This window comes from Rhinopithecus roxellana, chromosome 6 (genome assembly GCF_007565055.1).
Source record: "Rhinopithecus roxellana isolate Shanxi Qingling chromosome 6, ASM756505v1, whole genome shotgun sequence".
Taxonomy (NCBI): Eukaryota; Metazoa; Chordata; class Mammalia; order Primates; family Cercopithecidae; genus Rhinopithecus; species Rhinopithecus roxellana.
In genome coordinates this window covers 86,551,336-86,578,934 of record NC_044554.1, presented here as the reverse complement: position 1 = coordinate 86,578,934, position 27,599 = coordinate 86,551,336, and the positions used below count along the sequence as shown (strand labels likewise).

The 27,599-nt window shown below is 44.0% G+C and overlaps 1 protein-coding gene across 4 annotated transcripts in view; it reads left to right on the top strand.

Moving 5' to 3' along the window:
• Window positions 1–27,599, top strand: part of COBL (cordon-bleu WH2 repeat protein) — a 310,164-nt gene that overhangs the window by 260,840 nt on the left and 21,725 nt on the right. For all 4 annotated transcript variants that reach the window (XM_010357527.2, XM_010357523.2, XM_010357526.2 and 1 more), the window contains one exon: window positions 20,301–20,610. In XM_010357527.2, coding sequence (XP_010355829.2) covers window positions 20,301–20,610 — 310 coding nt within the window. The remainder of the gene's footprint in view (window positions 1–20,300; window positions 20,611–27,599) is intronic.

The following is a 27,599-nucleotide window of genomic DNA, read 5'->3' as shown; positions in this document are numbered from 1 at the left end:
CACACACCTATTGACCTAGGCCAGAATGCACTGATCAATCGTCAGGGAGGAGAACAGGATTACCATGTTTGATTGGATAATCAGGGTTCATCTCCCAGACAACCAGGTTGCTCCACAAAGGGGATGGGGCAGAAAGGGTGCTGACTGTCCTGCACTGTCCAGAGAAGTACATAGCATGGGGCTAAAGTTAGGCTGCATGGACTCAGGGCTTGGGTCTGTGACTGGGTGATTTCAGGCAACTTGCTTAACTTCTCTGTGCCTGAGTTTCTTCATATTGAAAGAAAAAGTGCTTTTGAGAATTACACATGCAAATACACATAGAATATTTAGAACTGTTTCGGGGGCTGCTGGGTTGGAGTCAGCAGATCCTAATTATTATGAAAATAGCCACAATTTAAAATGTAGAAGATTGTGCATTAAAATCTTGATTTCTTCTTTTTTAAAAAAGTTAGAGATAAGGCAACACCAGTTTTACTGCATGAAAGGAAGTGTGGAATGCATACTGGCTACTTCTTACAGACACGTATAGGCGCCAGGTTTCCTCAGGGTCCTCATGGGGCCACACCTGGCCCTCGGTCTGCCTCCTGCTGCTGTCCGCAGACCTCTGTAGATGGATCGGTGCAGGTTCCCTGATTCAGTCAAACTGGAGAAATGAAGTCATTCAAACCCTCATTTTTAAAAAGTCAGAAAAATATAAGGATTGTGTTGTCAAATACACAACCCTTAAAGAAAATGTTAGGCCGGACGCAGTGGCTTATGCCTGTAATCCCAGCACTTTGGGAGGCCGAGGCGGGTGGATCACCTGAGGTCAGGAGTTCAAAACCAGCCTGGCCAACATGGCAAAACCCCGTCTCTACTAAAATACAAAAATTAGCTGGCCGCGGTGGTGGGTGCCTGTAATCCCAGCTACTCGGGAGGCTAAGGCAGGAGAAATGCTTGAACCCAGGAGGTGGAGGTTGCAGTGAGCCAAGATTGCGCCACTGCACTCCAGCCTGAGTAACAGAGTGAGACTCCATCTTAAAAAAAAAGTGAGAAAGAAAACGTTTAATTTTCTACCTCAAACACTCACATAAGTGATGCAGAGCAATTTCTGTCTTCTTCCTTTTTCTGAGGAAATTTAAGAACTGTGTGTATTGCCTTTGAGAGAGAGCTGAAAATGTGCCCCCTACAGCTTGTAAAAATGAAGTGCCTGTCCTGCAGCACAGAGCGCCTCTCACTGTTTCGGGGGCTGCTGGGTTGGAGTCCTGAGCAAATGCATGTCAAAGACTCAGGACTTCACTGTGCTTGCTCCTGTGTGTGCCCCAGCTCTCTCCACAGGTGTCTCAGGGCCTCTTCCAGGATAGCCGAGCCGGGACCAGCAGGCTTGCTCATGCCACCCCCTGCAGACGCAGTCCCTAATGCTCGCAGGCACGACTCCTGAGATGGCAGGATGAGAACTGCCTCAGATGGCACGTTGAGCCATGCCCCTGGCTGACAAGGGAAAGATCATTTTCTCCTCCAGCCCCTGCAGATCAGCAAGTGCCCACGTTTCCATGTGATGATGAAACACACAAGTAAATAAGCCGTGATGTTGTCTGGGAATGCTTCAGCCAGTGTGGCTGGTCTTAAACTGGTCCAGTTTAGTTGAGACACTTGGAGTGGCCACTCGTTGGCTGCTTCAGAGAAACCAGCAGTGTTAATTGGAAGCCTCTCTCCAAGTCTCAGCAGGCCAGCTGAGCGCCGGGACATCATGGCTCTGACTTAAGCCTTTGCCCTGCAGTCGTGCTGTGACTCAGGGGATGACCCAGAGCTTGGGATTATGGAGGCTTTGGGGAAGCAGCTGCACCTTCAAACAAGTTTCCTTGGATGTATCTCCTGCCACCTCTCACAGACACAAATTAGAGAGAGAGAGAGAGAGAGAGAGAGAGAGAGAGAAGGAGCCATGAACTGTGTTTTACTGCAGCAAACATCCACACTGGATCTGCTATCAGGGTTGCATCCTGGGAAAGCTAATTTTGTAGACTTAAAGTAATGAATAATTAGACCATGGCTAAATGTATGTTTTATTTTCTGAACAAATTCAAAGCATTAGAAAGATAATGAAGATTTTCTTAAAATTAGGCCTATTTTAACCCTCCCTACTGTTTAGCCCTAATGGAGTATTTATTCCAAAATCTCTATTAGGCTTCTCCAGAGATACAGACCAATAGGATATATTTATGAGTGTGTGTGTGTGTGTGTGTGTGTGTGTGTGTGTGTGTGTGTCTATGGCGGGGAGAGATTTTTTTTATAGGGATGGCCTTGTGTAATTATAGAAACCAAGAAGTTTGACCGTTTGCCATCTGTAAGCTGGAGACCCCGGAAAGCTGGTGATGAAATTATATCCAAGTCTCAAGGCCCTAGAACCAGGAGCTCTGATGCTCAAGCACAGGAGGAGATGGGTGTCCCAGCTCAAACACAGAGAACACATTCACCCTTCCCTGCCTTTTTATTCTGTTCAGACCCTCAGCAGATAGGATGCCTACCCACAGTGATGAGGGCACATCTTCCTTACTGTCTGTCAATTCAAATGCTGATCTCTCTGGTAAACAGCCTCACAGACACGCCCAGAAATAATGCTTCACCAGGTATCCGAACACCCCTTGCTTAGCCATTGCAGGTTCACCCCTTGCCAACTTGCCACCTATGTGCACATCTTTAAATCGTAATTTCCAGAGAAAGGCAAAACTAGGTCACAATTCCAACTGGCATGACACCGCTGTCCTGTGTACAACTGAAAATGCACTCATGCCTTCCCAGAAGAGAAGGTAAAGTCCTTGAGTTGATGTTTACTCTCTCCTGATATCCTGTAACTTAAAATACTATGATGTAAAATTATCAATAATTAGACACTGCTATACAAGTCGCTTATGTCCCATGTTAAGGGAATAAGAGTAAAGGAAACAAAGGTATTTATGTATATACATATATGTATACACACACACATACAAACATATTCTTAACAAAATGAGAAGGAAATACTCATTGACAATTACTGTTTTCATTTCTGTAACTGGTCACATCACAGCTGATATTTATAATGTCTTCTACCCATTCTGTATTCCCCTTGCCTTCAGCAAGCACCTCAGCTGGTTGTGGTTCTTTACCTGGTGGTGTGATGCAAACCATCATTCCTGCAGGGTCTGGGCCGTTAGTGGTACTAGCTGGACTGGGTCGGGGTAGTTTCCATTGACCTTTATCGCAGGGCTTACTAAGGGAAGTCCAAAGGGATCTCCTGCATCCCATACTGTTCCTTACCTCCATTCTAGAGCAGTAGTCTATTTTCCCCTGGGTAGTCTGGGTCAGTCACCCAGCCAACACCATAAATCCCTTCCTCACCTGTTGACTCAAAAGCCTGAGGAACCCAAACTGACCATGTGGCATGTTAACTTCCAGTTCAGTGAAATCATTGTTGTGCCTCCTGGTGGAATCATTTGTTCCTCTGGACCTAAGATCCCTCAGCCAGCAGAACATAAAAGTCATGAGGAAAACACTTTACTAGTAGGTCACTAGGGATAATGACGGTGCCACTCCCCTTTTAACCTCTTGATTACTGGACCCTGTGGGAGAAACAGCACCATATATTGGACGTCATTCAGAGCATACACACCTTCTGGAGAACATTGCCCCAGCCCTACAAGGTATTGCTACCTCTCTGACCCTGTAACTGAGTTTTCAAAAGTCTACTCTACTATTCTATCAAACCAGCTGCTTCAAGGTAGTGGGGAACGTGGTAAGACCAGTGAGTTACATGCACGGGCTCATTGTTGCACTCCTTTGTGTCTGATCAAGTGAGTTCCTTGATCAGAAGCAATGCTCTGTGGAATACCATGACAGTGGATAAGGCCTTCTGTGAATCAAGCTACACATAGTAACTTTGGCAGAACTTACATTCTGTTAGCTACTGATGGAGAAGCCAGTGGGAACCTTTGCTTCCCAAGAAGTAGTTTCCTGCAGAGGTTGCTTTGATAACCGTGAAGAAAATGCAACCTGTTAAGACCGTTCGTTGTGAGATCTGGGCTGGTGTTCATGTGCTCAGGGACCTGTGGGTGCTGGAAAACACCTGGAGGAGGCACTGCTGTCAGACAGCCAGAGTGAAGTGTGTGCACTGAAGACGAGATCAGATCGACTCGTGGAGGCATCCGGCAGAGCTTACGGCAGGACCCATCATGAAGGGAGGGCCTATGGAGGGTTTATTCAAGACAAATTGGGAGCAGATGCCTCCATTTCAATCCTACACAGGCATGGAGGGCCACATGCTCCCTGTGAGGGGTGCGATGAGGATTGAACAGTTAGCAAAAAACAGACCACAGTGGGTAATGCTAAGAAGTAGAAAAACCTTCAGATCCCACTGGGACTGGAGAATATCACATAGAAGGCAATCATCTTGGCTGTATTTCTGGGTGGAGTTAGTGCAGACAGCAGGATGAGGGAACAGTGGCAGGGTAACTGGGAGACGGTACCCTTACTAACTCCTCCCTGCCTGGCTCGTACTCGTTTATGCTAACAGGGCCAGCCCTCACCCTCCCACCCACCCCCACCTGACCAGGCTTGTTTGATCTACAAACAACCCCACGACTCCCTCCTAGAAACCCATGTGTTTCAGGCCCCCTCACCCCGTCCCCGTTCTCTCCTATTCTGGGAAGGTTCCCCAAAGCCTTAAGATTGCAGTTTCTGCAGCCCCCACATAATCACATTTGTTCTTTAATTTCCAGTGTTTCGAAAGATCGTGGCCACTAATGAATGATTATACAGTAAGTCCTCCTCGCTTAACATCATTGATAGGTTTTTGGAAACCGCAGCTTTATGCAGAACAACAGATAACGAAACCAATTTTACCATAGGCCAACTGATAAAAACGAGTTAAGTTCTTAGCACATATTTCTGGTCACCAAGACATCACAAAACTTCTAAATAAAGACCAAAGCACTTCTAAATAAAAACCAAACACTACTAATATTAAACACTGAAATAAGTATGAGCTGTACATACATTTAAGAAAGATTAATTAAAGCAAGTAATGTGATGATTTACCCAGTTTTTCCAGTTCAGGGTCACAGGTGGCCGCAGCCTACCATGGCAGCACAGGGGTTAAGGTAGAAACCAGCCCTGGGCTGGCCCCCATCCCATTGCAGGTGTACTTGTACTCACCCACATAGGGACAATTTGGACACCCCAGTGACCCTAACGTGCTCAGTGTGGGGACATGGGAGGAGAGAAGTGCAGCCGGAGAAAACCCGTGCAGACCTGCCGAGAAGGTGCAGTCTGCACAGACAGCGGCCCCAGCCTGGGATAATAAGATGATGTTGAATGAAAGATGTTGGAGGACCTGCCGTATCAGCCTGTAGGCTGAAAACAGATGGGAATCGCAGCAATCAGACTCATTCTAACAGCCCACACTCACAGGCTCCGGCTGTCCAGGCTCTGTCAGGCTTTCCCTGCCTCATCACGCCTCTCCGTGAAGCTCCTGAGTGAATGAATACTGTTATTCTTATCCCCCTTTTACAGATGAGAAGCCATAGCCTGTAAGCACTGATTTGCTGGAGACCACAGTCGAATCCATACAGTGTTATGTAATTGTTTTGGGGGGTTGTATTGTTTTTGTTGTTGTTTATTTGTTTTGAGACAGGGTCTCGCTCTGTCACCCAGGTTGGAGTGCATTCGTGCAATCGTAGCTTCCTGCAGCCTCGATTTCCCAGGCTCAAGCAATCCTCCTGCCTCAGCCTCCCAAGTAGCTAGGACTACAGGAATGCTCTGCCATGCCTGGATAATTTGATCCTCCCACCTCAGCCTCACAAAGTTCTGGGATTACAGATGCGAGTCACTGTACCCATAATTGTTTAAATTGACACAAAAGATGGAGAAAAGTGTGTCTTTAATCTGTTGAGTACAAAGTGCATACATAAACATAGAAAGGCAGTGTATCTGATTTTCTTCAAACATTTGAGAAATTTTGTTACATTTATCCAAAAAGCTTCTTTAAAAAAAGACTACCAAAAAAACCAACCTAATATAAACCATGGTTATCTTGGGGACAAGTGATTATTTTCTTTCCAAATGTTTGTGTTTTCCTTTACTTTCTATATGAAAGAAAAAGAAAACAAACTTCATTTTAAAAACCAAAATAATCCTAATTTTAAAACCCTGGTAGAATGTGATTGTAGGAGGGTATCTGTAATAAGAGGAGTGGAAGAGGTGGGGTGTGGCTGTCTATCCGTTCAGGACATGGAGGGGAAAATGGGGTCCCTGCCTCGTAAGGGGACAGCACCCAACTTCCAGTCCCTGGGACAGACCCTGAAACCCTAAGGCTGGAGCCCCAGCATCTCATGTAGGTTATTTTGAGTGTTGGTGGGTTTTGCTGAGGTGTGTGTTTTCTGGCCAATAAAGCCGAGTTATTTTGGGCCACCATAATTGTGAGTTAGACAGGTGGTTTGTGTGTGAAACATTTAATTTGCTGGCTGTGTAGTCTGTTGACTTTGGATAAGGCTAGAAACAATTCTATACAAGTTTCCCAAAATGATGGGCCCTGATGCTGCTCTTATCACTGTTACAAGCCAATGTACATTGCCAAGGCAGGCTGCACTACGGGAGGGGAGCTGTAGGGGAAAGTCATCGTGTTACTTTTCATTGCTTTTATGCTGACTACTGTACTGTATTTGAGTACCTTTTAGGTATAGTAGTCCCCCGCTTATTCACGGGGGGATATGTTTCAAGACCCTCCGTAGATGCCTAAAACCTCAGCACTGAATATATGTGTGTGTGTATATGTGTGTGTGTGTGTGTGTATACACATATATACATATATATACACATACATTCACATATATATACGTGTGTGTGTGTATATATATGCACTGTTTTTTTCCTATGCATACATACCTGTGATAAAGTTTAATATCTACATTAGGCACAATGAGCAATAATGACTAGCAATGAAATAGGACAATTATAACAATATGCCAACAGCAGTACTCTTGTGCTTTGGGGCCATTATTAAGTACGATAAGGGCCCCTGAACACAATCTCTGCAACACTGAGACAGTCCATCTGAGAACCACGACCACTGCTCAGTGACTCACAGGCAGGGGAGGAGACAGTGTGGATCCGCTGGACAAAGGGAGGATTCCTGTCCGTGGCAGGACAGCACAGGATGGCAGATTTCACCAGGCTGCTCAGAAGGACACAACGATTCAAAACTAACCAAGAGTTTGTTTCTGGAATTGTTCATTTAATATCTTCAGACCTTGGTTGATCACAGGTAACAAACTGCAGAAAGCAAAACCTCCAACAAGGTGGGACTACTATGATGGTTTTTGCTGTGTGTGTGTGTGTGTGTGTGTGTGTGTGTGTGTGTGTGTGTGTGTGTGTGTGTTGGGAGAGCACTGTATACAAGCATAGTTATTAGTCATTTTGCTTTTCTCCACTCACTTTTAATGGTATGTTAGCGTTGTGTGATTTCTAAAAATACTCAGAAGAGAACTCATCTTGGAACAAGCCTGTATTAGAGTATCTTTTCAAAATTAAAAGATATGTTTTATTCCTTAGTCCAGAACTTCAGGTAACAGTTTAAATTAGTTGTCTTCACAGTCTTTGCTATTTAATCTGACCGAAACTTCAGGCAATTGGTACAAATAACTAATAAGGCAAAAATAACCCAACTGGCGAGGAAACTAATGCCCTGAGGTTGCAGATGGAGGCACTGATGCAGAGACACCAGACAGGTGATCCTTGGAGACTCAGGCTTCAATGCTGCCATTGATGAGGGCTCATTTCCCCTGGTGACATTACAGGCAACTCTCACTAGCCTTTTGACAGCCCTTTTACACCTGGGACATGGAGGCTCTTTGCTGCCTCTCCTCTGTTTTCTCCAGCATCTCAGGATCCCATTTGCTTACACTCAGGCTGTACCACCCCTACCCTGCTCAGCTTTCCTACCCCTGCTCTTCCTCCTGCCCCCAACTTCATCATGCACCGCCCCCATATTGTTTCTTTGCTCTTTGTTTTTGACATAGTTTACAAGCATTTGGAATGTGTTTTATTTTTGTAAGTAGTTTCCTCATTCTGTCTTTGTGAAACTATTCTATTATAGCTTCCACAAGTAATTATTTCAGCTCCACTTCTGTCTGAAGGAAAATGTCACTTGTAACTTTGTTGAGGGCATTTTGGGACAAGTTCCCATGAAACAGGAGACATGTGAAGAGCACTGAGATGGGAAATGGAATCTGCTAATTTTAGAAAAAGGCAAATACTCCTGCCTTTTGAGAGCAGGGACTGAATGTGACTTTTTGAGATTGGTTGTCCATTAACTCCAGCGCCTGTTGTTGGAGACAGCTGTCTTTGAATTATTGCAGGGAATAGGTTTCAGTAAGATGACGACAGAAAGCTACATGGAGTACAAAGCTTAAATGTAGGTGGTTCTCACCTGCAGCCCAGCAAGGGGAGAAAGTTGGCTGGCCAGGAACCCTGGGGGAGGTACGAAGGAAGCCCTCCCACGTGTGGCCCAGGCTGACCGGCAGCAGCACCTGGGAACATGCACCCCTGGGCCCACCCCAGCCCCACTGAATCAGAAACTCATGGGGGTATGGGGTCTGGACAATCTCTATTTTAACAAGCCCTCCAGGGGATTCTGACACGGGCCAAGTATTAGACCATCATCTTCTCAGAGAACTTAGGATGTTTATGGCCAGCCAGGCAGCTAGGCCCAGCACCTGTGATAATTTTAGCTACCATTACTGAGCATTGACCCTGTGCCCTGCTAGCTCCTTCATAAGTGCTGTCTCGTTTAATCTTCACTGAGTCCTTAGAGAGAGGAATTCGGCCTTGTGGATGAGGACATTAAGAGATGAGTTTGAGTTTCCTGCAGCCCTTGAGGGGCTGAGCGCCGAGCTGGAAGGACACACTATTAGTGCAACAGAAAAGAGTGGCAGTGGCATGGACATTGCAAGTCCAAGAAGGATGCGGGCTGGGGCCCCTGGAGATGCTAACTTCATGGAGGAGGGAGGGCCTGAGCCATCCTTGCAGGAAGATGAGGACTTTCAAGAGGAAAGAGAAGGACATGTTCTGAGAACTCCAGCTGGAGATGGGTGCAGTTATCTGCAAGTCCTCTTCTCTCTGAACCTGTGCCCTTGACCCCCTGTCTCCTGGCTTCCCATCTGTCCCCTCAACTCTCCAGGCTGCTCCAGGGAAGAAAGGTTTGGATCCTGGATAGCGGACAACCTTCTCTGCTGAAACAAGGAAGGCTGTGGAAAGGAAACAGATAGTTTACATTAAAAGCAAGTTCCATTTTCTTATATTTCCAACCATATCGTGGGTGATATGCCCCAAAAACCCCTTCTGCCATCAAGCATCTTGAAAGCCTGGGTTTCTGTGATGGACATCATTGTAAATGCATAGCCAAGCTTTATGTTGCACAGAAAATGAGAAGGAAATCATAAAACAGAAGCATGAGGGAGAGCTGAGATGCTGGGGGCTTCTGAGGAGGCTGGGGCTGGTCTTAGTCATCTGGGGCCTGCCTTGTCCCGAGCAGGCACAAGGTCCCTGGCCAAGCGGCAGAGGGGAATGGGGCCCACAGCAGTCCCCACTGCAGGGAGATACCATGGAGGAAAAAAAACATCAGAAATTCACTCCTCTCCAGGCCAGGCAGTCAGAAGAGAAAAAGCGTTACAGTAGCTTCAATTCTTCAGAAACATGGCCATCTCCCAACAAGCCCAGCACCCATATGAGGAAGGCCCATGAAGAGTCCTTTGCCCCCAAGGAGCGTGAAGAGGCCTGGACAGCAAGACGGAACTGTGGGGCCAACCCAGTGCAAATCTCACAAACTCAATAGATTTTTATAGATGGCAAAATTTAAGAAGTCGTCCATAAGGAAGTAAAAGAACTGGCCAAAAAAGAAGTTTGTAATTTATGTGAAAAGAAAAAAAAAAAGCAGAGTTTCCTTTTTATGTGTTCTTTGTTGGTTTGAGACAGAGTCTCACCCTGTCGCCCAGGCTGGAGTGCAGTTGCGGCACGATCCCAGCTCACTGCAACCTCTGTTTCCTGGTTCAAGCGATTCTCCTGCCTCAGCCTCCCGAGTAGCTGGGATTATAGGCACACGCCACCACTTCCAGCTAATTTTTGTATTTTTAGTAGAGACAGGGTTTCACTATGTTGGCCAGGCTGGTCTCAAATTCTGACCTCAAGTCATCCACGCACCTTGGCCTCCCAAAGTGCTGGGATTACAGGTGTAAGCCACTGTGCCCAGCTCTTTTTATGTTGTAATTTTTCTTTAAGACACCTAATAAAATGTTGCATTGCAGAGGAACAGTGACAATTTTGTCTGTCACCACCAACCTCCACTTTTAGGTACAAGGGAAGGAGGAGCAGAGACATGAAGACGAGAAGCTAAGATTGGTTGAGCCCAACCGAGGGGCCCTGTGCCAGGTGGGGAGGCACCTCTTGGGGGCAGGTGAGGCACAGGGACGGGCACTTGGAATGACTGGCATTACAGGGTGGCATTACAGCGCACTCGGACATCTTTTCTGAGTTACAGAAAGTGACCTGTAATGTTGTCTGTTCTTCAGCATGCAAGAGGTGAGGCTCAGACATCTGGATTCTTAGCTTTTGTCAAAGAATGCTCTTTTCTGTTATTGCATACTAAATATTGATTATATTATCAAGAATTTACATTGCACAGTGTGCCAGCTTGAGGAAGCCTTCCTGACTGGGTGAGATGCCCTGAACTCCAAGTGCCCATTTGAACAGGGTCAGCCTGGGTCCCTGAGGGCAGCACAGGACAGGGCACACAGCTTGCCCAGAAGATGCCATCTGCCTGTCAGGCAAGAGGATGGTCTGACTCCTTTCCTCTCTTATATCCATAGAGATCTATTTTATTTCTTAGTTAAATCACAGTGAATTTCAAAGGGGATTGGAGGCAGCTTTTTGTGTCAATATTATTCAAATTAGAAAAGTCTAGAAAAAGGAATAATTTTTATTTTAAATGATTGGAAATAAAAATATATTAATTAATGCTATTTTTGAAACCTACATTTTCCTTAAGTGGCTAGAAGTAAACACTAGGAGAGCTCAGAAATGTGTGTGCTGGGAAGGGAAAGGGAGGAGGAAATGCAGTTAAAGGCAGCCACAAAGGCACAACTCGGTCCTGCCTTCTTGGGAAACAAGGCTAAAGGGATCAGAGAGGATGCTGCATCAAACAGCACTCATTTATTTAATAATTTGGTCATTTTTATATGAAATTTACATCCAGAGTGATGGATGAACAGTGTGTTATGGAAAGCTAAGTAAAAGTAGGCCACAGACTTTATTCTCTAGGGTTCTGATGATAAAAGGATAGAAGTTGGAAGAAAGCAGCAGAAGGAGGGATGGCATTTTTCTTAGGTTGCCCATCTCAGACGGTGGCTGACTCACCTTTGCTTCATAATAGACCCAAAGCATAGTCAATTTGAGATTGAGTCCCTTGGCACCTTGGCAGGTCCCTGAACCTCTCTTTCTGAGGCATTGGTTAAATAAAATTTATGTGTTTTAATAGACTAGACAACCTGGAGACAGTTTCTATTTTGACAATGAAAACTAAGACACCAGTTTTGTTCTTGCCAGCGGGGATAGCCATCTACTGCCCCACACTTCCCTCAAAGGTTAGGCCCCAGAAATGTGTAAAAAAGGACTGAAGGTTTTTTCCTCAAGAAATGGTTTCAAATATGTTGAGATTCCCAGATAAATGGATCCAAGATTTGTTACATAGAACATGGTAGAAAATCTTTCAGCTTAGAAAAGTCTAAATGCAGATACACTCAGTAAGATTCATGTAACACGTTGGTTAAAGAACCTTAATTTGACTCCTGCCTACCATGTGGGTTTTTTGTGATGTTTGAATAAACTTGCCCCTTTTATAAGCTGAGCAGAGTGTTTCTGCAACACGTACCCTCAGGGAGAGGTGACATAATTTGTTGGTTGGGGCTTCTTTTATAATTTGCAAAATAGGAATAATAATATCCACACTTCAGGGGGCATGTGGATTAAATAAGGAGGTAGATAAATATTATCCATTTGAACACTGCAGAATGTCAAAACCCAACTACCATTATTTGGTTTGCAAATATCAGTGTTGAGCTATACTATCTGATAGTAAATTAGCCAATAGTGTAATATTTTAGACTACTCCTAAAGTCCATGACAGTGGCATAGAGGAGGAATCCTGTTTAACTATTTGCTTAGAAACAAAAAAAGCACATTAAAACAAAATGAAACTTCAGTTTCAGGGTGGCTGAACTGATTCTCAGCACCATCAGCCAAAGCCAGCATTGTGGCTACAGAGAAAAACTGACCACCCTATCAAAATTGAATCCTCACCCCAGCATGCAAGCGTCTGTCTCTGTCCCTGTGGAATTTCACTTAGTCCAGTCCTGGTTCATGTACCGCATCCATGACTGCTGTTGATAGGCTTTCTGATCCATAGTAAGGAAACAGCAATATTCACATGTGGCAAAGAAATTCACTCCATACCATTGCTGACACCCCCATTTAAACACAGGAAAGATGCCACGACTAGGTAGACAATTGTGTTTTTAATGCATGAGAGGACAAGGTGATCAGAGGAATTTACTCCAAAGGAAGTAGAGTTAAGTTCGGAAATAGAACAAAACTTTAAAATAAATACTTTTAGTCATTGCCTCAGAAAATTTCAGTAGATCATCACATACATAAAATAAGGGCAGGCTATTACTGAAAAACAAATAAGCATCAAAACGTTCTTGGAAATTAAATACACATCTTTAGAAATGTGCACATTTAGACACATTCAGGTAAAAATTTTAAAACTCCACAGATAAAATGTTACTAGCTTCTAGAGAGGGGTTATGTATAGTTGTAAACAAATCATGAGAACATATGCCTTCTCATCTGTGATACAAGATGCTAGAAAACGGAGGAGCTGAGAAGACAGTCTTCAAGAAGGGTTTTCATCTGAACCTTCCTTTGGTTTAGCCGTATACTGGTATTCAAGGATGAGAATTAAATTGAGCCAGCCTTCAGATGCAAGAGAACTTTGAGAGTATACCCTCCTAAGTTAGATTATACTAAAGTATATAATCCAAACAATGGAAAATAAATCTAGGAAAAGGAAAGACATGTATGTAGCTGTACAATTTAATATGTAATATAAAATAAAGGTTCCTATAATAGAAATACCATAATGTTACATAGATATATGTGCAAAATCAAAGAAATTTAGACATTTATTAGACAGGACTCCTCAGTTCTCAGAAATACGTCTTGAACAGTTATGCATAATTGGGTTTTGTGGTGATTTTTAGCTCACATAACTGGCACTTCCAAGAGACTCATCTTTATTGTGGACATGGTTGGGTCCAGGAGCTGAATCATTGTCTTAGAAGTATGTTCTTCTCCAATCCGTGGATAAGTTCTTCCCTGTGCTGGTTAAAATGGCAGCCATTTATCCAAAACTTATAACCAATCCATTTATTCCAGCCCAATTGGACCATCTTCCTGAATACCCAAGGTGCTGAGAAGGACTTTGATTGGTCCAGCATGTGACACATACTCATCTTTGGACATAACATTGTCCTAGGGGAATAGTTAAGGGCAGATAGTCTCACCCAGATATGATAAATTGGTTACCTGCAAGAGTGAGAGTGACAAACAGAGTGAGAGTAGTGGGCAGAGAAAAACAACAGCTGTTTATTATATGTTTTTAAAAGAACAGCAATTGTGTCCTACAGTGGAATAACTTGGAACTTTCTCTGCCCAGGGACTCTAATAGGCACGTTAGGATCCTAGGACTAGAGTTTGATTCAGATAGTGAAGAAATAGGAGCTGACTGATAGCAAGAATACATCACTTGACTCTTAAGAGAATCCAGGTCTAATTTTAGATCCATAAATGTTTTTCAAACCTTCATTATCTTGCCTTCTTGAAGAGATAAAAATGTATATGTGTATATTGCAGTGTTCTGGAGTCAACTGATTACCTTCATCATAGAATGTCTTTGAGGAGCCCAGGTCTGTGGCATTTTTGACTAGGGCCTTAATATAAAATGTTAGGAAATGGTGCCCATCAAACTAAAGAGGCTGTGATTTTGACAAGGAATGAACAGGCAGACTTCACTTGGAGGAAACTGTGCCTAGGGAATCAGTTAGAGAAAAAGAGGGGAACGAAGTTTGAGGTGCATACTCACAGCAGAATCTATATAATGCTGGTGGCAGAGGGTCTCTCAAAGGCACATCCTAAACTCAGCGCCTCCAAACCATGCCTCCTGAACATTTGCACCCTGTGTGTGCACACAGACACTAGGGATTTCAACCACTCCACAGTATTTGATGTTTCCCATGCAGCCTGGCATTTCTCTGCTTTTTCCCATCTTTTGACCCAACTGTCCTCTGCCTGCCAAAGTCATGCTTCTGTTCAGACACAGTCCAATGGTCGCTTTCCTGTCTCCTCTAATTAGAATGAGCGACCACTTCTATATTCCTGTGGTATTGTCCATGAATCCCACCATCTCAACTCTTAAATTGACTGAAATGTATTGTGTACATTGGTGGGTTTAAACTAGGGTATACATTCTTCTGGGAGAACACCAGGACTCTCCAAGGGAATCCACTTCCAAATGTTATACTTCCACATGTATTCTTTCCTGGAATTCATGTGCCTGAGAATTCACCCATGACCAGCATCATTCCAAGTCTTTTTCCCCAATGCCAGTTTTACAGATACCTGCCTTCTCCCTCATAAAAGACAGACATACCCCTCACCTATCAGGAATCTCACTGGGATGCACTTTCCTGAGATGGGGAAACCTTATTCCCGACCTCAAACAAGAGAGCAAATGGAAATATTGGTATAAGATCGAGCAGATAAATAACTTTAATGAGTTGGTGGCGAATCTTTTTGAACATCAGGTGGTTTCCCAATTTTTCTTTCCAACCAAATTGACAAAGGATCTAATTGAGTTATCAGATTATAGATCATTAAGAATAATTTTTGTGACAGACTAATTAAGTGATTATTGACATATGTTAGAGGAAAAGTTTTAAAAACCTAATGGAATGATGTAACTATAACAAAAGTCCCTTAATTTACCTTCGTATATGACAAGCTTTGCCTAGTGCTCATATCTGTAAGATGAAAAATAGACTTGAATTTATGCCAAACCCTGCCTCATGCTAGCAATAAGTAATCCAGTCATTTTTAAGGAATTAATTGGAAAAGCCTCACTCACTTATGAAATGCATTTCCAAATGATATTTTACCTTTTTGCTTAACAAATGTCAAAGTTTCTAGAACATTTATGTAATTTTGGTTTGCTGTTTTCTATTAGTGCAAGGATAACAGTATACAATGGAATTTAATACAACTGCCTTATGGTTAGGGGAAATAAAAATTACATTTTAACTTATATACATATTTTATACAAAGAGGCTTGATGAATGAAAAAAAACTCAAGCATAAAGTACATTCAATTAGGATGAGATTTTGTTAGGTATTGAAATGGAAATAAGTTCAAGGAAGAAGAGACATGCTCTAAAACTCTGCCTATTAAAGGAAGAACTCATTTACTCATTTGTACGTGGAGGGGGCTGGGCATGAAAATACTGTGATATCCAGATTCGTTTGTTTATATTTTTAAATGGCAAAATATTTATTTGTAAAATATGAATACTTACAACACAATTAAAATGTACATCTCTTGCAACCAACTGAACTCGTGATGGAAATTTTCAGATATCAGTGAAAAATGGAAGGAGATGCATGATTGTTCAAAATTATTTGGAGGGATATGCAAAACAAAAATTTCCATTTATTTATTTATTTTTAAGATGGAGTCTTGCTCTGTCACCCAGGCTGGAGTTCAGTGGTGAGATCTCAGCTCACTGCGGCCTCCGCCTCCCAGCTTCAAGCGATTCTCTGCCTCAACCTCCTGAGTAGCTGGGACTACAGGTGCCCACCACCACACCTGTCTAATTTTTGTATTTTTAGTAGAGATGGGGTTTTGCCATGTTGGCCAGGCTGGTCTCAAACTCCTGGCCTCAGTGATCTGCCCACCTCAGCCTCCCAAAATGCTGGGATTACAGGTATGAGCCACTGCACGTGCCCCCCCACCCCCCAAATTATTGAAATGCTTTATGTCCGTTTGTATCACTAGTTCAGAAGCACTTCATGTTATTTTTCCCTTTCTTCCAAGTGCCTAAAACATGGAGAACAAAGCACAGGTTAAGATGAAGTGCAGCATTGCTTATTGGTTGTGAGTGGCTGTGGAACCCACAGGCAGCAGTGTGAGGTGGCAAGGTAGCTTTTCTTTCTTTGAAACATTTTCTCTGGGCCATATACATTTGGTGAAACTGGCTCTTGAGAAATCTTCTTTCTTAATGAACCACAAAAAAGTAATATCATAGGACACAAGATCTTTAATTTGCATTTAATAAAACAATAAAAACGAATCCATTCCAAAATTACTTGGAAGATACTTAGATTTAGTGATGGAATTATCTTTGCTGACTCTGTAAAAGAAAAACTAGTACCGAACTGAGAATAATTGTGTTCAACATGAGGAACTACTAGCCCTAAGTTAGCATTTTCTTCTTTATGCTTGAGCTGAAGGATTTACCAAAGCTCATTCAGAGATATGTAATGGCCTCTGATTATATAATTTAGGTGGAGGACAATAGAAGGGTTAATACTCCTTACTTAGACTCTGTGGCTATTCATTTAGAAGAGAATTAAATCCTGAATTTATATTAGGCTTCTGCTAAAGACAAAGTAAGTGTGTTTTTTCACATTTGCAAAAATCCTGCAGTAATAACTTTTTAGTTCAAAAAGGTTGTTCATGCCTTAAGAGAATAGCAAAGCTGCCAGTGCATTAATTAACTCAAAAATAATGACTTACCCTCTCAGGGACGACAGAATATAGCAGAAGGGACAAAGCCAATGTTGTATTCCTTTTAAAGATTCCTAATTAGTCACTGGTCAGTTGTGAAAATGGGTGTTTACATCCTATATTTTGATTTGGCATTTCAAAGACTGCAGTTCTAGAAGGGATTTTAGAGCCCGTCAGAACCAACTGCTTATTTTACAGAGAGGGGAAAGGGGATTGTTCAGAGCGCAATTTGGGCTCTTAATTCAGCCCTCCTCCTGCTGACCCTGGGTTTCAGGCTGGGGTCCCTGGACCGCTGGCTCTAGGCAAGCCCCTCAGGGGCTGGAGAGAGGGTGGGAAATGGGACACACACAGGATCTGGAGGACAGGACCTGGGCCCCCAACCTCGATGCAGCCCAAGCAGCTCCACGTTTTCCTTTTATGTTCTGAGTTTCCGTTTAGCATTGATGAAGAAAAAAAAATAAAAAAGTCTCCTGCACCATTATCTCATTCAGAAATTGTCAAAACATGTTACAGTTAATGGGGTTAATTATCGGAACCAGCCAAAGGAAGAAAAGAGATGTGGGGTGGGGGCAGGATGAGTGAGATGGGCGTGTCTGATTCCAAACAAAAGATGCCCAGGACAGAGCAGACCTCAGAAAGGAGTGATCAGAAATTGCCTGAAAACTCACGCCAACCCAGGTTGGGGCTTCACAGAAATATCTCCGCTTCTCTTCAGATCTGTGCTCTTTCTGACAGCTCACCAGGAAGCTTCTCCAGGAAGTTCCCCACGCAGCCACCATCACCCTCCTCAAAGCCTTTGCAGGTGCTCCCCCTTGGCCGCAGCCTGCCCCACCCTATACTCCGAGCAGGTGCCAGCATCACTGTGGGGAGGTCTGCCTGGTCGGGTCCCACCCCTTTGGCAGAAGGCCTTGCACCCATGTTCCCTCTCCTCCCAGCATTTAGACAGTTGTCTTTTCAATTCCTGTGCCACTCTTCTCCCTAGACGCAGGTAAACCTCCTGAGAGCAGAGCCCCCCTGCCTGCTTCTGCACCAATGGCATGAATGGTGTCACAGGGCTGTGGCCAGGCCACACAGGCCATGGGAAGATTATCCACATGGAGAGCAGGAGAGTTGGCCTGGGCAAAAGGGGAGCTCTGGTAATAGCACTCGCATTAGTCATTTTGTAAATGGTTTAACACATGTGTGCACCAAATATGTGACCTCTCACTCCATGTTGATTTAAGGCTTTGCAGGTGGCTTAATTTAGACCACAGGCTCTCAACTTTTTTTTTCTTTTGCCTCAAAACTTCTGAGGAATATATATGTATGATCAGACAAGCATTCCTGATCTTTATAACTGGCTAGAGAAGGGATGGAGGCGGGTTAGAGTCCCTCTGCCCTGCAGTGTGTTCTGTGCCTCCAGAGGGCATGTACCACGTGCTCTGAGGGCCCTCTCCAAGGGGCCTGGCAGCAGAGGGCTAGCAGGGGCACATTTGTCCAGGCCACTTCACACCTGAGTGATAATCCCTGGAGAGGGAAGAGGATAAGCCAGGCTAAACCAGCATTTGTGTGGCCCCTATTGTGTGCCACCACCTCGCTCAGTCTGGCATGCCACACTCTGCCTATGGGAGCACACCGAGAGTTGGTGTGACCATACAGCATTGTCATTCTTTGTGTACGTGTCTGTCCCTTCAGAAGCTTTGAGTGCCAGAGAGCCCACATGTTTGGATTGGAAATCTGTGTCCCCAGGCCCTGTCATGGGGCCCTTCACATTCAGGCACCCACTCAGCAATAGGGACCCTGTGGGCAGCAGCATTACTTTACTCTGTTAGGGTGTGAATCCAGGCCTCTGTGACCTGAGAGTTTTGTTCTTGTCATACTTTTTATATACAACATAGACAGAAAAAACCTGCTGGTTTTATTGTTCAGTGATGGCGGCAAAAGGGAAGGCAAGAGAGGAGTGAGGGGAAACAGGGAGCTACTGTGACATTTCTTCTCAGTATTTGTCTTGAATTAAGAGTCTGGCCACAAAAGCTGGGGAGAGAACTAGAAGAGCGAGGTCGCAGCAGACCAGCATCACTGCATTCAGCATATCTCCTCGTGCATTTGCGCTGCTCTAAACTATTCCTTTTTTTTTTTTTTTTTTTTTCATTCTATTTACTTTGGAGCTCTTTAGTGAAATGTATATTCTTTTAAACTTTTGTTCTTTCATTTGTTTTATTGTTTGAAATCTCAAACCAACACCTGATGGGATTTTATTTTGGTTTTGTTGCTGATAAGTTGTTAGTCTCCTGTCCAGTTAAAATATTGGTGATGTTGAGTGCAGTTGTAATGTCACTTCACTCTCAGTGCATGATTTTGTAGAGTGAGCATTCCTAGAGGAGTCTTAATTCACTTTGGGCATCCAGTGACTATTTAGGGGAAGAATGACTTTAAAACAAAATACACTGGGACTGCAACAAAACACAGTCCTTGTTTCCTGGACTGTCATAAATAGTGCTGAGATCATATATCCTGAAGTGTCTTGAAGTTTAAAATCTGTTTTTATTAAAAAACAGTAACAACTCTAATATACATCGGGCTAGAGTTGTGTGTTTTTGTCCTTCAAACTTCATCTGTATGCATAGAGCCTTCTGTGATTTTAGGGAATCTAGAAGCTCAGGAAGAGAAAAATAATGACCTCCCATTATTTACACTTAATGTGTGGCTATCTACAAATAGCTAGGTAGTTGTGCAGAATGGCCATAGTGCTACCCATCATTAGTATTAGTGCTTGACAGAACTTGGCGTGGAGAGCAAGTTGCCGCTCTGTGCATCTCACCAAACTGCTGCAGCAAATCACATTTAGTGTGTAGGAGCCAGGTAACCACAACCACAGAAACTGGCCTCACATGTAAAAATTAAGGGAGAGCCAAAAGCTGGGGAGTAGGGCCATGAATCTTCTAGGCCAGATTTCAAATATGAAATACATGTGAGATGTTTTCAAACTGATATTTATGTCTGCTTATTTATATTTCCAAAAACTCTAATTGTTGTTAATGTTTTTCTAAAGACCTCAGGTTAAACAAGTTCCATTAAACCAAAGGTCAGACTAGAAACAATTGTATTCAACATGTCATTAGTTTGAATTTTTAAATGTGCTTGCCCATAGCCATAGAGAGGAGACCAATGTAAAAGGCTAATTAATCAAATACTGATTTTTAAGGGAAAATTTTGCTCTCAATCTTACACAAATGACTCCCTCTGAGTTAAAATGTTTCAAGAGTATTCAGCAGCATTTGAATGAGGGTCTTCCTTTATTTTGAGCACCCTGAATCCGAAATTTTAGAGTGGGGCCAACACACTGATGTCACACTTGCTAGGCAGTATGGACCCCGGAGTGGTTTGGGCTGACCTGTCCTTACCGTGTCTTGTCCAGTAAGCCTGCCCCTGGGGTCTGGCAGCCACTGCAGCCCAGATGGAGTCCCACAGGTGCTGTCAGAGGCGGAGGAGACCGTGTCAGTTGGCAGCTGTTTTGCGTCGGAGGACACGACCGAGGACTCGGGAGTGATGAGTTCCCCCTCAGACATCGTCTCTCTAGACTCACAGCAGGACAGCATGAAATACAAAGACAAGTGGGCCACAGACCAGGAAGACTGCAGTGACCAGGACCTCGCTGGAACCCCAGACCTGGGTCCCCAGAAGAGCCCCTTGTGGGAGAAGAATGGCTTTGAGAACTCACATCTGAGGTGAGTCATGGGAAGGACGGGTGGGGATGGAAGTCACAGCCACATCTGTGTCTCTAAAGAGTGTCTTTTGTCACGGGATCCAACACGTGCTATCACAATCTGCTCTGCACCAGGGCCCCGACCCTGATTCACGGCAGCTGCTCTCAGGCATGTCTCTGTGCTGTCTGTATATCTGCAGTAACTTACAAAGACTGTGTAAGAGTGACTTGTTTGCTTTGGCACCATACCCTTAAGTATATTTTTCTACTCAACGTGTTTGTAAGATTTATCCGTGATGATATCTGTGTTGTTCATTCATTTATTTACCCATTTTCCTGATAATGAGCACTTAGATTGTTCTACTTTTTCAGGGCTAGAAACGATGAACAAGAAACATATGTCTCCATTTACATGTAGAGACTTTTCTAGAAGGGGAAACTGACAGGAAAGAGACTCATCTTCAGCTTTATGGGATACCTGAAATGCTCATGCAGTTGGCAGGCCCCCCAGTGTCTGCAAGGTCCCCTTGTTGCACACCGATGCCAGTATTTAAGATCAGTAGACATCTTGAGCTTTGCCAACGTGTAGGCATCAGATGGCTTCTCATGTAGCTTTCATTTACAGTTCTCTGATTAGGAAGGATGAGCATCTTGTCATTTGTTCATTAGCAATTTGGGTCTTGTATTAATTGCCTTTTCATAGCCTTTGCCCTTTTAAAAAACATGCTACATTTGGCCTGGCATGGTGGCTCATGCCCATAATCCCAGCATTTTGAGAGGTTGAAACAGGAGGATTGCTTGAGCCCAGGAGTTCAAGACCAGCATGGTCAATATAGTGAGACCTTTTCTCTATAAAAAAAATTTAAAACTTAGCTGAGCGTGGTAGCACGTGCCTGTAGTCCCAGCTACTCTGGAGACTGAGATGGGAGGATCACTTGAGCCCAGGTGGTGAAGGTTGCAGTGAGTTGAGATTGTACCACTGCACTCCAGCCTAGGCAGTAGAGCAAGACTCTGTCTCAAAAAAAATTGAATTCAATTAAAAATTGTTATGTTTACTTTTTTTGGTTATTAAATTCTCCTTTGTCAGTTATTTGCACATGGAACATTTCTAAGTCTGTGGCTCCAACCTAACTGTGTTTTCTTTTCTTATACAATGATTGTCTTCACATTTTAGTATTCGTTTTTCCTTTTTCTCTCAGATGTATATAATCTTTGCCTATTTAAGAGATCCTTCCTGTACCCTGAAAGACTAAAGGTAGTCTGAATTTCTTGTAAAACTGCATTCTCACATTTGGGCTCTCCTATACCTGGGGTTTATTTTGGGGTGTGATGTGAAGAAGGATCTATTTTTTCCCACTGATTCCTATCCCCACTGTGGTCAGACATCAAGTGTCCATGTGCACGTTGTTCTGTTCCAGCGCTCTTTCCATAGCACTGGTGTATTTGTCCATCTCTGTACCAACACCACACTGTCAGGATTCCTTTCTTTATTCTTATATAGAAAGGCATGTTGATTCTCTTCAGCCCGCCAATGTTTTTCATCTTTTAGATAACTTCAAGAATTCATCAAATAAATACTATGGAAATGTTAACAGAAAGAAGGTAAAATGGGCTGGATGCAGTGGCTCAAGCCTATAATCCCAGCACTTTGGGAGGCTAAGGTGGGTGGATCACCTGTGGTCAGGAGTTCAAGACCCACCTGGCCAACATGGTGAAACCCCATCTCTACTAAAAATACAAAAATTTGCTGGGTATGGTGGCACTTGCCTGTAGTCCCAGCTACTCAGGAGGCTGAGGCAAGAGAATCACTTGAACTCTAGAGGCAGAGGTTGCGGTGAGCTGAGATCGCGCCATTGCATTCCTGTCTGGGTGACAGAGTGAGACTCCATCCCAGAAAAAGAAAAAAAAAGGAAAGAAGGTAAAATGATTTAAAGAAATAGTTCATAAGCCAGTCACCAAAATGAATGAATACTTTTATAATATGTTTTTCAGGTTTTGTTCCAACCCTATTCATATGAACACACAAATCTGTATCTGGTTAGTGTAATTGTCTTATCAATAATACTTTATATATCTTTGTACCTAACAGTTTGTCATGACCAGTTCCCCATGTTGTTATACACACTCCCTAATAACGTTAAAGTATAGCTCTTCAATTCTAAGGGTGACTCCAAGACCAAGTTTATATTTCATCAGAAAGGAAATTTGAAGGCAGCAATTGGTTCCTTCCTGCCTACCCCACACAAGATGCATTTTGCTGAGGTTGGCCTGTGTTGTTTACATCTGTGAGAACAGAGGAAAATTATGGCATTTTTCTTTTAGTCATTTAACATAAAGAAAAATCACTTTCTACTGTAATCTCCACGTCTTTTCTGCAGTTTGCATGGGGATTTCACAGGTTTGCATTCCACATCTGAAACTAATCAGACATGCGTTACTCTGCACCCCGAGGGATGCTGCGCATAGGACTCATTGTTTGCTTTGCTGGTGCTGACCGTTGATATAAAATCTTGCTGATTTCTATCCAAATAATGAGGGTTAATATTGACTGTGGCCACAGCCAGGATAATCATTGAGTCTTTGGAACCTGATGCTTTATGCAAACAGGGAACACGGCATGTTTTCCTGCCCTCATCTCTGGGGTGCCACTGAATTTGAGAGTACTGTGGTGGGGAGGGAGGGAGTTTGGCCATCGGATAGACCTACAATGGAATCTCACCACCACTAACTAGCTGTTTGGCCTTTAAGAGTCCACTTAATTTTGCCAAGCATTACCTTTTGATCATACACAGTGCGGATATGCCACCTATCTATCAGAGTTGTCATGAGCCTGTGAAAAGCCCAGCACAGATGATACCATGCACGTTGCATATATCATAAGTAGTACCCATTGTCAGAACTACTGCCCTTAGTTTAGGAAATGGGGGCACCATGAATTGCCCTGGACAATCACTTTCCTTCGCCAGGTTGTGGTCAGCTCATCAGTCAGATGAGGATGAAGATGCTCTCTGAGCCCCTTAGCCCTGGCTGTGATGCTGGGTTATTTGCCCAAGAGTTGGGATTGACGCTGCCCTTGCATGGAATGACTATAGTCTTTTTGCTTTTTGGTTTTTGTTTTTTGTTTTTGGAGGGTAGGGGGAATTTCATAGAATGAATCTAGTTTTTTGGGGCACCATTTTGAGGTTTTTTGGGTTTTCTTACAGGAATTATCTCAACTGACAAATCAGACATATTTAGAGATTTCAGCATGGTATATCACTTTTTTTCCCAAATACATGATTTTCAATAAATTTCAGGATTACTTCAAAGCAGTGCCTCCCATGCAATGCAAGGGTTGCAAATGTGGATGCCTTAGAGGCAAGGCAGTGGTTAGGCAAGGTTGAGGGAGGCTCAGCAGATGAGAGACCACAGGCAGTGTGGAAAACACATGCTTTCTCTAAAGAGAGCAGCCCTGCTCCCTCTGTCCAACTGTTGCCCTGTGGGTTACAGACCCAGTGTGGCCAGTTTTTGAAGAGAAGCCAGAAATCTGGATTTTTATGTAACGTCTCCCAAATTGTAAATGTTGGCAACCAATTCAAGCACTCAGGGTGAAACGGAACACATATGCAAGCTGGATGTGGCCTGTTCCCAGACTTACACCCTTCTGAAGACTGAAGGCTGCATCGATTGTTCCACTTCTTTTTGGGACAAACAAGATTACTTTCCTTGCCTATTCGCCAACTTTGGAATATAGTTGCAGCTACTCAGGTATTTCCTGTGCTTGAAAAATATCGATTCACACATAAAGTTGGGAATGAAGAGAGAATCTGCCTGTTTTGATGAAAATAGTGTGTTCCAGGGACAGGCTTGGCATTCATATCTGGAGTGAACCCTGTCGAAAACTGAGGCACCACAGGGGTGGTAAAGGCAGGGCTGGCGGGGGCTGCCCCGGCAGCAGAACTCAGGTGTGGCCTGATGGAGCAGACTGGTCGGGTGGTCACGATCCCTACAGTGAGGACCCATGCCTCGGGACTGACAGCCCAGACTCAAGGTGAACTCGTGAGAGCGCAGAAACCACCACTGTTCACAGGGGTGTGGCCCTCACCTTGGCCACCTGCACAGAAGAACCCTATCAGAACACTATAAACAGCAGCATCCATGTTCAGACTCTGGCGGTTAAGAGAAACGATAGCAAAGAGGAGGTTTTCTGACAGGCAGTGTGAGCAAAAGCCTGGCAGAGCGTCCCTAGTTGGCACCTCAAGCTCCTCTTTCATTGTGCCCCTAAAACACGTACCCAACCTTGATCAAGAGGAGGCTGCCCAGCGAGGGCATGACCACCATTCCTGGTGCCCTGTGCCTGGTCCCCGAGCCCAGCCTCCTGGCCGTACCCTGGATGACCCCATACCTGGTTTCCACAACTCATCCTGAGCTGTCCATTTGTACTCCCAGAACCCGTGTTCATCTTACATGGCAAACGATGAAGAGGTAGGACCTGGCTGTGACATGAGCCCTCTCCATCCACTCTGAATGCCAGGCCTTAGGGGCTCAGGGCAAAGCAGAAGTCACCTTCTGGCTGGCTGGCAAGGCCAGGCCTCTAGGCTGGGAGTGGAGTTGGATAGGTTGTGAAGCTGTCCCTGATAGCCCCAGACATCTTCAGCTTGCAGAAAGTCTCTGCTGCAGTCCCAGTCATCAGGAAAATGAGGATTGCTCATGGTTTCTCAACTTGGCCAAAGTAGTGTCTTCTGTTGCCACCCCTCTGTTATTTGGGTATTCACTAAACACTGTTTGGGAACAGCCTTAAGACCCTTCATCACCTGGGAAGACCCAAGTGTGTAAGGTCTACATCGCTGTGTTCTAGTTTTCTTAGCTATTTCTCCTTTCTCTGCACCCTACGAAGGTCAGAATCATCTAGACTCCTTTGGCTAGGGATGCCTGGGTTCACACATTGACAAGCTGGAGGCAAACACCATTTCCTCAAGAGCTCTGCCACCTGTCCAAGGAGAGAGCCATATTGGGCTGGCCACAGCTAAAAACTGTCCTGGTTCAGTGGCATCTTCACTGCTTGGGTTGTGTGCAGTTGTATTTAGGGGCTCGACTGGCCTCACTGCTGCTGCAGCCCTTGCTTCATACGTGGCAGCATTGGTGGGCTCCATTTGGTGTCCTTGGAGCCAAGGCATTAAATTGAAGAGTCTAAGGAATACCGTGCTTCTAAGAAGAGCAAGTGTGAATGCTTGGTAATATTTGGAATATGTTGCACGTTGGCTCACGCCTGTACTCCCAGCACTTTGGGAGGCCGAGGCAGGCAGATCTCCTAAGGTCAGGAGTTCAGGACAAGCCTGGCCAACGTGGTGAAACCCCATCTCTACTAAAATTACAAAAAATAGCCAAGCATGCTGGCGGATGCCTGTAATCCCAGCTACTCGGGAGGCTGAGGCAGGAGAATCACTTGAACCCAGGAGGCAGAGGTTGCAGTGAGCCGAGATCATACCACTACACTCCAGCCTGGGTGACAAGAGCAAAACTCCATCTCAAATAATAATAATAATAATAATAATAATAATAGGAATATGTTATATGTGCTGCTGCAATTTGAAAAGAATATGTTTTTCAAGTCATTTGATTGTATCCGATTATAATTTTTCACTGCAAAATAAATCTCAGTTGAAATTTGACCTTGTAAAGGGAAAATCAGACTCCCAGAGTCTTCCTCTCAACATAGTACAGCCAATGAAGAAACTCCTAAGGAAGAGCTCAGCCCAAGAGCTGAACAGGAATAACAGAAGTGTGCATGTGGTGGTTGCATTTCATTCTGGGGACACCCGGGCATGGCCCTCAGGAAAGGACCTGTGTGCCTCACACACAGCTCTGCCATGGTCTACATTCCCACAGACTCTTATGACAGGCATCTGTCCCTTATGTATGAGCCCAGCCAATGCTCCTAATACTTAAAGAGTCACTTAATGTGAAGATTGAAGAGTCTGCATTTAGACTGCTTAGGGAAGGAACTGCCCATGGCTGGCAGTGGTTTGCCCAGTGGCTTCACCTCTTGGTTCAGTTTCCTGGTCAGTAAAATTGAGATATGCACTACTTCCCCTTACAATAGTGCCTGACACATTGCTAGCCTTCAGCGATTGGTACCTGGTGTTATGGTTGCAGGTATTGTTACGTACAACTGACTGAGGAAGGGGAGAAATTTGATTTGTTAGGTAATCTTTGTAACTTGTATCTAGCTCTGATCATCTTCCTCTTTATTTATAACATGTTTGAAAAAGATAAATAGACACATATATATGTGTGCATGCATATGTGTGCATGTATTTGTGTATATATAGATGTGTGTATGTATATGAGAGAGAGGGAGAAACAGAGAGAGAGAGATGGATGGGGGTGTAGAGGAGACTGTTATCTCCTCCTACCTGCAGGGAAGGAACAGTGGAACTAGCACTGATTATAAACTCTTGAATTCTGAAAGCAGCCTTGCTGTAATCAGGCAATATCTAACTGTGTATAATTATTGTGAAAATCTGAGTTCTAGGGTTCCTTTTGGGAACATCAATTCCACAGGAATGCTGTGAGGAGTAAAAGAGAGAGATTGAATAAGTGGGTGTCAGGCCTTTTTTTTTTTTTTTTTTTAACGGTAAGGCCAAACTGTAATCATGTGCAGAGCCACCAAAGGTAGAGAGTGTAGTTTCTCCAGTTGAAGGGAGCCTCCCTGGAGTGCCTGATGTCCCATTTCAGCCTGGAAGCCTGTACATTCCTTCTCAGCCCCCACTTTTCGGTGCATGCTGGGGATGATGGCTGCAGAAGCACTTTATGAGGAGCTGTGCCATTACCTGCAGGCTTGTGGCTATGAGGAGCCTTATGGGACTGAGGGCCTGTAGTGAGAGGTGCAGAAGGACCCAGATCACACCAACCAACCTCTGAAACTTGGTGGGTGCAGAAACTTTGTGACACAGGAGCATTCAGAAACATTTGGCACCACCTAGAACCTTGAAACTTCATTGTTGACTGAAAGGTGAGTATGCAGCTCAT